At 55.9% G+C, this 10,113-nt stretch overlaps 1 protein-coding gene across 3 annotated transcripts; it reads left to right on the forward strand.

Moving 5' to 3' along the window:
* Positions 1-1,083: 1,083 nt before the first annotated feature.
* Positions 1,084-9,876, forward strand: SH2D2A (SH2 domain containing 2A). 3 transcript variants are annotated; one of them, XM_054562874.1, is made up of 8 exons: positions 1,084-1,118; positions 1,716-1,876; positions 2,647-2,828; positions 3,551-3,640; positions 3,930-4,098; positions 7,048-7,197; positions 7,396-7,701; positions 9,619-9,876. In XM_054562874.1, the coding sequence occupies exons 1-8, from the start codon at positions 1,085-1,087 to the stop codon at positions 9,784-9,786; spliced, it is 1,260 nt and encodes a 419-aa protein (XP_054418849.1). In that variant the 5' UTR covers position 1,084; the 3' UTR covers positions 9,787-9,876. The 3 variants fall into 3 exon arrangements, with proteins under 3 accessions (XP_054418849.1, XP_054418850.1, XP_054418851.1); XM_054562875.1 differs by having other exon boundaries at positions 1,085-1,118; positions 1,716-1,804; positions 3,512-3,640; XM_054562876.1 differs by having other exon boundaries at positions 1,085-1,118; positions 1,716-1,804.
* The last annotated feature ends 237 nt before the right edge of the window (positions 9,877-10,113 follow it).

A 10,113-nucleotide genomic window follows, 5' to 3' on the forward strand; every position in this document is an offset into this window, starting at 1 on the left:
ACCCACATATTGATTTGTCACAATAAGTATCCATTGGCAAGTCCGTCTCCCCCACCTGACACCTTCAGACATGATCCTTTTCCCCTCTGGGGTCTTTGCACCAAGAACAGCGCCTGGCACATAGTCATGGACCATTGGCCTAAAGCACGGTGAAATTAGTAAGGGATCTAGATTTTAGTTCCACCTCTGCCACCAACTTCTGAGCCACTGAAAGAGCCTGGCCAAGGCACTTCTCTGAGCTTCAGTTTTCCCTTCTGGAAAATGGGGACAATGTTCCCGGTCCCCTTCTCATTTGTGAGGAATCAAAGAGAAAGAAATAGGATTAGTCCTCTGGTGCAGCAGAGATACAAGCCCACTCGAGTTTAAGACATCAGCATTGAAGTTACTAGTAACAACTTCTAACAGTAGTGTTACTGCTAACAACACCCTGCCTAGCTGCAGGAAATTCTCCCTGCCTTCCTCCAGGACTGCCTGGTTTGCCCCAACTCAGCTCGGTTCTGTGCTGGAGGATGCAGTCAGGCCTCCTTCTTTCTACCTTTGCCTCACAGATTTCATATGACCTCAAAATGTCCTTCCAGAAGTCTGACCCACATCCTTCCTGTTGCAGCCCTGTCCCCTACCCCAGTGTCCTAAGAGCAGAATCCTGAGCACACATCTCCAGGGGATCCAGAGCCTGAGCACCTTCTAGGGTTTATCCTGAGGTTGACATCCCTGCTGCCACTGCTCAGAGCAGAGGCTGGGAGACAGAGAAAGAGGAAGAGGAGCCCCAGTCTGGAGTGAGGGAGCAAAGGATCAGGGGGGACCCAGGTCAGAGAACAGCAAGGACTTCCTAACACCTAAACACAGTGTGACACAAATACACAACCACCACACCACAACCATCTTCAGTTGCCTGGCTTCCGGGGGAGGGACAATTGTCTTAGGCTTTCCATGACGCGGGTCCTCTGCCAGGGCTAGGGCTCTTGGTAGAGTGACATTTCCTGCCCCGGGGCGGGCGACAGGAGAGTTGCTGAGTGTGCACAACTTTTGAGAGCACAGACACACACCCAGCACTCGGGCTCCCGCTCCCCCTCGGGCTGTGCCCATGGAGTTCCCCCTGGCCCAGATAGGCTCCCAAGGTAAGTGTGCTGTTGAAGACTGTGGGTGGGAGTAGACAAGACCCCCGCAGACTGCTCTCTCCTGGGCCAGAGCACCACCCCAAGCCAGAGCTGGCAAGGCAGATTGCAGGGTGCCCACAACCCCTTCTCCTTCCCTGGGACTGCAGGGCCACTCAGCCCTGAGAACAGAGGGTCTGCTGTGTGCTCCTCAGGGAGGAGGGAGGAGTAAGCAGGAGGGATGAGGGAAGCCAGAGGACCCTAGGCCAGAAGAGGGGCCTGCACTGAAGAGACCTGGCTCCCTCCCCCAGTTGTGGGACTGACTTCCAGGACACCAGAGGCCAGATGGCATCCAGCTCCCCTTTCTGGTGCCCAGTTTCCCCAACAAGTCACTCCACTGCCTCAGCCCCCTGTGCCTCCTTGGCTCCATACTCCTCCTTCCTAAGAAATCCTTCCCCCACCGCTGTCCTACCTGCATTTCTCCTGCTGACATAACTGTCCCAGTCCTCCAGGTTCCTGGTCAAAGGCATGCAGGGCACCTCTGAGCCTGGGGGAGGGGTGAGCAGCAGAGAGAAGCAGTCCCTCACTGAGAAGTTCCACCTGTCTTCTTTGTGCTAACAGGGAATCACAAAACCCCCACCTCAACCTTCAGCACCTTCCAGCCCATGAACTTGACCTACAAAAGCTGCCAAGGCCTGGGCTTGCTTCCAGTGCCCAGACTCCAGGTCCTGAAAGCTGAGGAGGCCCAGTTCAGCCCTAGAGCCCCGGATGCCCACACTGGGGTGAGTGGGAATCTGGTGCGCAGCTCCTTCATCTGCTCCCAAGCCTCCCATGGGGGAGGACTCACAGATGAACAAAGGCCAGTGGGGAGAAAGCAGGAGTGATCTGGGCCTGCCAACAAGGACATGGCACAGAAGAAGGAAAAGAGGATGGGAGGTCCCTTCTTCATGTGCTGAACTGCCCACTCACTGCTCCTCTGTCCCTGGGAACCTCAGGTTGAGTCCCCAGGTGGCTCAATGTATCAAGTCCCAGAAACAAACATCTGCATCTTTGTCTATGACCTTGATTTGCCCAGCACATCCCCATCTCAGTCCTTCTAGCTCACCCAGTCCTTTGGAAACCCCCGCTGCCAACCAGCTCAGCGCCCCTACTGTAGGGTGAGCTCTCCCTTATTCCAGGCTCCGGGGTAACCTCCTGCATCATCTCGCCTCATCCTCCAGGCTAGTGTATGACTTCCTGTCCATCTGGAAAGCCTCACCCCCACTTAAGTACAGTTTAGCAGCCTACTGATCCTGGTTTAAAGGTCCCCAGAGAGAAGTAGAAAAATTCCCTAGACACCAAAACAGCTGGAGAAGGGATTTAAGTTAGACCCTGGGAGGGACTTTCTAGGCAATTATATTTAAAATAGCCCCCCCCCCAACTGTGATGGGGGGCTGGGAGCTTCCTCCTCATTCCCAGTAGGGCCTGGAGATGAGAAGGTAGCCACTGGCTTGGCGTCAGAAGGCCCGCTAATCATGGCTACTTTCCCTCCTTGAATTCTTCCCCTAACCAGGCATCTTCCCAGACCCTGGGGGCTGCCCCCAGCCCAGAGGACACTGGAAAGGCTGAGGAGGTGCCTAGGGAAGGCCAGTCCCTGCAGGCCGAGACCCGGGCTTGGTTCCAGGAGACCCAAGCCCATGGGCTCCTGCAGCACGGGGCAGCCCCTCCCTGGTTCCATGGCTTCATCACTCGGAGGTGAGTCACCGAGGAGGACACAGGCCCAGAGAGCGGCAGGGGCGAGTCCTGGGTCCCTCAGCCAGTCGGGAGTAGACAGGGGCTGCTGGTCCAGGCTATGACTCCTGGAGGCTCCCAGGCCTTTCACTAAGGCATCTCTTTTGGAGGAGAACATTGGAGAGGCTCCAGCCCAACCCACTCTGTGCCTCAGTTTCCCCTCTGTGGGCTCAATTATCCTCCTATATCTAAGGCCTCTAATTCTCATGGTTTCCATCTGTCTCAGGCTCTCTCTCACCCCTTCTTTACCTCTGGTTCACCCAGCCCTCTCCTCTTGCTTCTTTCCCTTGCAGTTCCTCCCTCCTCCTCCATTTCTCAGCTTCACTCTGACATCTAGAAGTCTATTAGATCTCTGTTGTTGCAGCCACAGCACCAACAACAGAACCAACATCACCATCACCCAGCTCCCATTTACCCTCGCCCTGCCGCCCCGACAGGCGACCAGCTGCCCTTCCAGGGGGAGGATGGAGGGCTGGAATACGTCCTGGGTGGGAACCCTGGGTTCCATCCACACCCCCGCGCTACAGCGGAAGAGGAGTGCCCACATCCTCTCTCCCACCTGCTCCGTCCTCTAGGCACTTCAGTCCGCTTAGTTGGGTGTAGGGGTTCCCCACGGGAGCCCGGGAGACAGGGGACAAGGCTGGAAGAGTCAGAGCCGCATTCTGTCTCTTCTCCATCACCCACAGGGAGGCTGAAAGGCTGCTGGAGACCAAGCCACAGGGATGCTACTTGGTGCGGTTCAGCGAAAGCGCTGTGACTTTTGTGCTGACTTACAGGTGAGGGGCGGGGCCCCGCGGGGGCCACAGGGAGCGGGCTTCGAGCTAATCGGAGGGGCGGGACTGGGTGCCGAGGCTGGGTGTGAGGCGAAATTGTTGCCTGCTCACAGAAGCCAGGCTCTTCCCTCAGCTCCTCCTCTTCCTCCTCCCCACCCCCATCACTGAGAGTGGGACGCCCTGGGGCCGGGGCGGGGGCGGGGCGGGTAGGGATCACGCCTCGTGCCGTTGGCCAGGGCCGGGAGGGTTGGGGCTGCGAGGGAGCCGTCTGATCCCGACTGGCGCTCTCCAGGAGCCGGACTTGCTGTCGCCACTTCCTGCTGGCTCAGCTCGGAGACGGACGCCACGTGGTGCTGGGCGAGGACAGCGCCCACGCGCGGCTGCAGGACCTGCTGTGGTACTACACGGGGTCTCCGCTGAGCCCCTACGGGGAGACGCTCAGCCAGCCCCTTGCCCGCGAGGTACGCGCCCCCTCCCCCACCTCGGCCCTGACCCTCACCCTGACCCTGACCCTCCCCGAGGGACCCAGGCCAGCCGCACTCTACACCCATAGCCCAGGCCCCAGGACCGCGGCAGCAGGCACTTTCCCAACCCGACAAGACTGTCCCATTGTGCCTCCTTGCCAACGTACCTCCGTGGGAAGCCCTTCGAGGAAGATCATGCTGCGGGAGGGCTCCTTGAAAGACCAGTCCAGCCAAAAAAGAGGGCTCATGGCTCATTTGTTTTTGTTTGTATGTTTGGTTTTAATTAAGAGGTATTTACTAAGTACCCAGAATGAACCAGATGCTGGCAGGTTCTGGAAATAGAGCCATGGAAAGGCAGATGGGTCCCAAACCCACGAAGCTTACTTACCAGGAGCAAAGACACACAAATAATGAGAAAAAAGTGGGAGGGTGTGATGGGAGGAAGTACAGAGGGGGGCAGCTGTGTAGGGGTCCCTCTCTGAGGAAGTTCAGGCAGTTCTGAGGGACCACTTTCCGCAAGGCATTGGTCTGCGCACCGGGAAGACAGCAGTAAACAAAACTGACCAAAATATCCCTGCCTTCATGGTGCCAACCCTCTAGTAAGAGGAGACAGACAATGAATACACAATACAGATAACAAACGGATAATACATAATAGTGTGTTAAGTAATGTAAGTAAGTGCTAAGAAGAAAAACCAAGCAGTGACGGAGAGTGACAGGTTTGGGGCTATTTTATATAGAGACATCAGGGAAGGCTTCTCTGGTAAGGGGACATGGAACTGAGCCCTGAATGAAGTCAGGGAGGGGGCCATGCAGACCACTAGAGGACAAGCCCTCTCGGCAGAAGGAACAGCAAGAGCAAAGGCCCTGAGGCGGGATGTTTGGTGTTTTTAAAGAAGAACCAGAGCAATGAGGAAGCTAGCAGGGTGGAAAGGCAGGAAATGAGATCAGGGAGGTGGCGCGAGGAAACCCTGTAGGCTCTAGTGCAGGTTTGGGGTTTTATGCCGAGTGAGATGTTACGGCACTGGACAGTTATAAGCCAGGGAGTGACATGGCCTGGCAAGTTTGGGAGAGGCAGGGGTGACCAGGTCAAGGCTACTGCTATGCTTCAGATGAGATGATGGCAGGCTGGACCAGGACGGTAGAGGCAGAGGGGTGAGGAGGCGGAATACTGGCTGTTTTGAAGGTGGGTAGAAAGGGTTTTTGCAGGACTGGACGATGAGTGTAAAAAGATGAGTTCTCACTGACTGAGAGGAGGAAGCGAGAGGAGGAGCAATTCTAGGGGTGGCGGAGAACAGGAGGTCTGTTCTGACATGTACGGTTTGAGATATCCATTCACTGTCCATGTGGAGATGTCAGGTAGGCGGTTGGAATACGTGAGTCTGGAGTTTGGGACAGAGGTCTGGACTAGAGGCAAATATTTGAGTCATCAGCATGCAGCTGGATTGATACTAAAGCCTTTGGGAGCGGTGAAATCTCACTTAGGAGTGAGTGTAGATGGGAAAGAAAGGACTGCCAAGTCTCTAGCATTTAAAGTTTGCAGACATGAGGGAGAACCTACAAAGAACATTGAGAAGGAGCAGCCAGAGAGCGAGGAGAAAACCAGGAGAGGGTGATGGTCTAGAAGCCAAGCAAAAAAAGCAAAGCAAGTCAGGGAAGAGTGGGCTCCTAGAGGTCCAGAACTATCGACCATTGGATTTAGCCAAGGCGTCTTTGGTGACCTGGGCAAGAATTGCTTCTTGGAGTTTGATTGGAATCAGTTCAAAGAAGTGGGAACTATGTCCATGGGCAGCTCTTTTGTGGAGTTTTGTGGGAGTAGAAGACCTGAAGACCCTGGAGGAGTGAGAGCAGGGCCTGGAGGGGAGGGGAGCCGCTGGAACTGATGGAGCTGGAGGCAGAGCTACTGGAGACCAAGTTCTGTGACTGGGTCTCAATGGGTCTTGTCACTCAAGCTCTCTGGAGTTTGAACTTTGTCATGGAGCAGCGGGCAGGCACCAGCCACTGAAGGATTGCTAGGAGAGTTTCTGCAGGCTCACCACCTGCGGAGTTGGAGAATGGGTTGACCGGGCACGATAATGCAAGGGGAGGATTTAAGAGGCCTGGACTGGGGCGGCAGCTGTGGGCACGGAGAGAAGCGTGCAGATGCAAAAACACTGAGGCAGTGGAAGGAGGAGGGCTGTGTCCATCAGATGTGGGCAAAGAGGGGTCAGGGTTGATTCTTAAGGTGTGTTTGGCGGCAGGGGGGAGGTGCTACATTTTATTCATAAAGGGAGAGCTGAGAGAGGAGGGGATTGGGAGAGGGAATAAGAATTCTGATTTGGACCCATGAAGCCTGCGGTGCCTGTACACCTCCAGGAGACATGCACATGGTGGATGACAGGAGCACAAGAGAAGCCCTGTGGCTGGAGCAGACCAGCACGAGCGGGCATGTGGTGCATCCCTGAACCCAGGGCTAAGTGCTGAGCTAAAGACACACCTGTTACGGGAGGGAGCTGTCCCGCTGTAAGGCTCATCTCCCCTGAGGCAGCCTCTCTGCCCTAAAATATCCAGCGTATATCTCCATAAAGTACTCCTCCAGGACGTGCAGAAATAAACATAGACTTGGATGTCTATCATGCCAAAAATTTTTTGGCTAAAAACTTCCCAAGCCTTGTTGGATTTTTACAACCACAGGCACAAGGGAGGCCTGCCTGGCCTTATGTACCAGATGAAATTGAATTTAATGCTAGATATTGCCTGTGGCCAGAGATATCTCCCCACCCCCCTGGTCTCCCTGCCACCTCCATACCCTCTTCATCACCCAGGGAACCCAGCACAGGCCAAATTCCTGTGCCCCCGCCCCATCCTCCACCTGGACCACTTACTTTGTCCTCCTGGATTACCTGCCCACCCCTACCCGCCATCTGTCCTCAGTCAAGTCCCTCAAGCCTCCTCCTTTCGCTGCAGACTCCTGAGCCCGCAGGACTTTCCCTAAGGACTGAAGAATCAGACTCTGGAAGCAAAAGCCAGTACCCACACCCCCAGTATAGCCCAGTTCTCAAAAAGGAGAAGCCCAGAGTCCCCACACAGAAAGAAGGGGACGGCGAGCCAAAGGAGGTATTGTGCTGGAGGAACCTGGAGGAAGCCAGGCAGGAGGGAGGCGAGGGCCCAGAGACCACAAGCTGGCAGCAGCCTGCAAGGAGTGGGGCCGGCTGGGAGGGGCGGGTCTGCAGAGGGCAGGGCTCCTACTGGGGCCTGACCCTACCTGGGTTGTTCTGACCCACTGTCCTCCCCAGCTGTCGCCTTCTCTCCTAGCCCTCCCAGCCACCTAGGCCCAAGCCTCCTGTCCCTGCCAAACCGCAGCTATCCCCCAAAGTCTACACAAGCTCCACTCCACAACCTCGCCCGGCCCTGTCCCGCAAGCCCTCCAACCCCATCTACCAGGAGCCTGATGAACCCATAGCCTTCTATGCCATGGGCAGGGGCAGCCCTGGAGAAGCCCCCAGCAACATCTATGCCGAGGTGGAAATGGAGGTGCCGCCAGGGAGTGAGGGCCCACCACGCACCCTCCAGCACCCGGTCCTCTGGAAGTGCCGGTCCAGGCCTGTCCCAGGAAGCCAGGTAAATGGGGGTACAGGGCAAGTCAGATCACAAGAAGGGCTTTCTGAAAGCTAGCTTGAGAAGGGTTCAAATTGGGTACCTTGGTCATGGTGAGGGTCAGAGGTCTGAGGCCCAGAGATCGCTCCTCTCCTCTTCCTGGAATCACTGGGACCCTATATCAAGGCCCCACCCCCCTCCACCTCTCAGCAGTTCCTCCCTTCCTCGCAGAGTATATAAAGGCCCCAGGCAGGCCCGCCTTGGTCTTCCGCCACCAGAGCCTGCATTTTGGTTGGTGTCCCGCTCACCCAGCTGGTCTTTAAATCCACTTGAGATTGACCCCAGCCTGTGCCCTGAATCTTGGCCTCACACATCCCCTCCTCCCATCTGAATTTGGGCCCCTCCTGCTCTGGCTCCCTCCCCTCAGCCTTTCTCACCCTGCTCATCCTGAAGAAGAGGCTTGGAGTCCCTTTTGTCACCTCCCTTCCTATGCCCCTCATCCCCTGAAGCTTACTCTCCCTCTCCCCCTCCTTTTTTTAAAGCTTTTATTTATTTATTTATTTTTAGAGAGAGGGGAAGGGAGGGAGAGAAGCATCGATCAGCTTCTGGGCCTCCTCTCACGTGCCCCTAACTGGGGCCAGGCCCATAACCCAGGCGTGTGCTCTGACTGGGAACTGAGCTGGAGTCCTTGCCGTTCACAGGCCGGCGCGCAGCCCACTGAGCCACGCCAGCCGGGGCCCCTCTTCCTTTTCCATCCCTCCTCCTCCCCAGTCTGCTCACTCATCAGTGCAGGTCAGATCTCACGAGCTGTGTTAGACTCAGCGGGCTGCTCCCACACGCTGCCTTTGCCCCCATCCCCCCCTCAGGCTCTCCGCCCACCGCTGGTGCCCCAGGCTCCCCCTCACCCTTATATCTGTTTATACTCACCCACACCCTTGCCACCTACTGCCATCCTAGAGCCGATGTCACCAGTCCATGTCTCTATGCAGACTTCTCTCCAGGCTTCTGCTCAACTCCCCAGAGTCCCAGGGTCTCAAATTCAACAGTCAACGCTGCCCTCACCTCCCTCCCCAGATTGCTCCTTCCCATGTTTCCTATCTGACTGTTCAACCCTCCAAGCCAGAATCCTAGGGCCCCTTCCATGTCTTCCCCTCTACCCCCAGTCCCCTGTAAGTCATTGATTTCTGCTGCGCCTCTCACCAAATATATTTTTCCTTTCCCCAGCTGCAGGCCCCTCCTGGTCATCTCTTATCAGAACTTTTTCCAGAGCTTCTTAACTGGCCTCTAGCCACCAGTCTTGCCACTTTTGATCCACTCTGACCCAAGGAAGCCAGAATGGTCTTTCTAAGACAGCTGCCTGGCCCATGGGGCCTCCATGCCCAGAGGGAGGTGTGCGGGGGTGGTGCCGCTTCCTTCCTCAGCCTTATCATGCACCCTCCCCGAACTGTTCCTGTTTCTCCAAATACACCAAGTGGTTTCAAGCCTCCTGGGGTCTGCACATGCCAGTCCCTCTGCCTATACCGCCTTTCTGCATGTACACCTTCCTGCTGCTTGGGGAACTTCTAATCACCCTACAAGACTAGCTTGCCTTTCTCCTCCTCTGGAAAGACTTCCCTGACCTGCGCAAAGGCCATCCACTGTGCTTCGTGCACAGCTGCCACACTACTGAGCACCCAGGACCCCGGCTTCCCCTTGCCCAGAAGAGTGGGAATTCCCTGAAGGCAGGGACTGGGACCTATTCATCTGTTTCCAGAGCACCCAGCACAGTGCCTGACACAGCAGGTGCTCAGAAACTGTTCATTGAATGAATGAGAGGGATTTAGCCCTCCTTTGTGCAGGCCAACATCTGTTAAGACCAGATGTCTTGGCCCTGGAGGCTGCAGGTAGGCCTAAGAGGCAGAGGGTAGAGGGCGTAACCTAAGATTGTCCTTCTCTCTGCAGAATACAGGTGGCCAGCAACTCCATTCTGAAAACTCTGCAGCTGAACAAGGCTCTCCCGTGGCCCACCAGCCCCTGCCTCTTTGGGGACACAGCTTCCCTCCCACCCTTTCTAGACAGGCGCTTCAGGACAGAGGACAGGCGTGGCTTCCCCTGGGGCCTCCTCAGTAGCCAGAGTCTGAGCCGGGATATCCTTGAACATCAGGTCCAGAGACCTTCGCGCACACCCAGGTGCCCTTCTCAGGAAACGTGGATGGAAGATACAATAGATGATCAAAGCTGGAAAGGACCTCAGCCATCATCATTGCAAAGATGGCAAAAAGGTGTCACCTTGTAGGCCAAAGCCAATCCATTGGTCTTTGCTGCCCAGGTTACTGCTTTGGAAAGGATGTTAAGATCACATCTGAACTCAGCAGAAAAAAAGAGTACCATGACTGACTGGTGATGTCTGCTGTGGGCGCAGGGAGGGAGAGGAGCAGCTTCTATTTTTGCCCTTCC

The sequence above is a fragment of the Pteronotus mesoamericanus genome, unplaced genomic scaffold (assembly GCF_021234165.1).
Source record: "Pteronotus mesoamericanus isolate MK-2021 breed Mesoamerican mustached bat unplaced genomic scaffold, CSHL_Meso_final scaffold_705, whole genome shotgun sequence".
NCBI classification, from domain to species: Eukaryota; Metazoa; Chordata; class Mammalia; order Chiroptera; family Mormoopidae; genus Pteronotus; species Pteronotus mesoamericanus.

Bases quoted from the DNA above. Each gene is read 5' to 3' on its own strand.
- SH2D2A (XM_054562874.1), top strand. From the start codon at position 1,085: ATGGAGTTCCCCCTGGCCCAGATAGGCTCCCAAG. The intron at 1,877-2,646 runs GTGAGTGGGAAT...TCCCCTAACCAG, and splicing joins CCCCGGATGCCCACACTGGG to GCATCTTCCCAGACCCTGGG. The intron at 3,641-3,929 runs GTGAGGGGCGGG...GGCGCTCTCCAG, and splicing joins ACTTTTGTGCTGACTTACAG to GAGCCGGACTTGCTGTCGCC.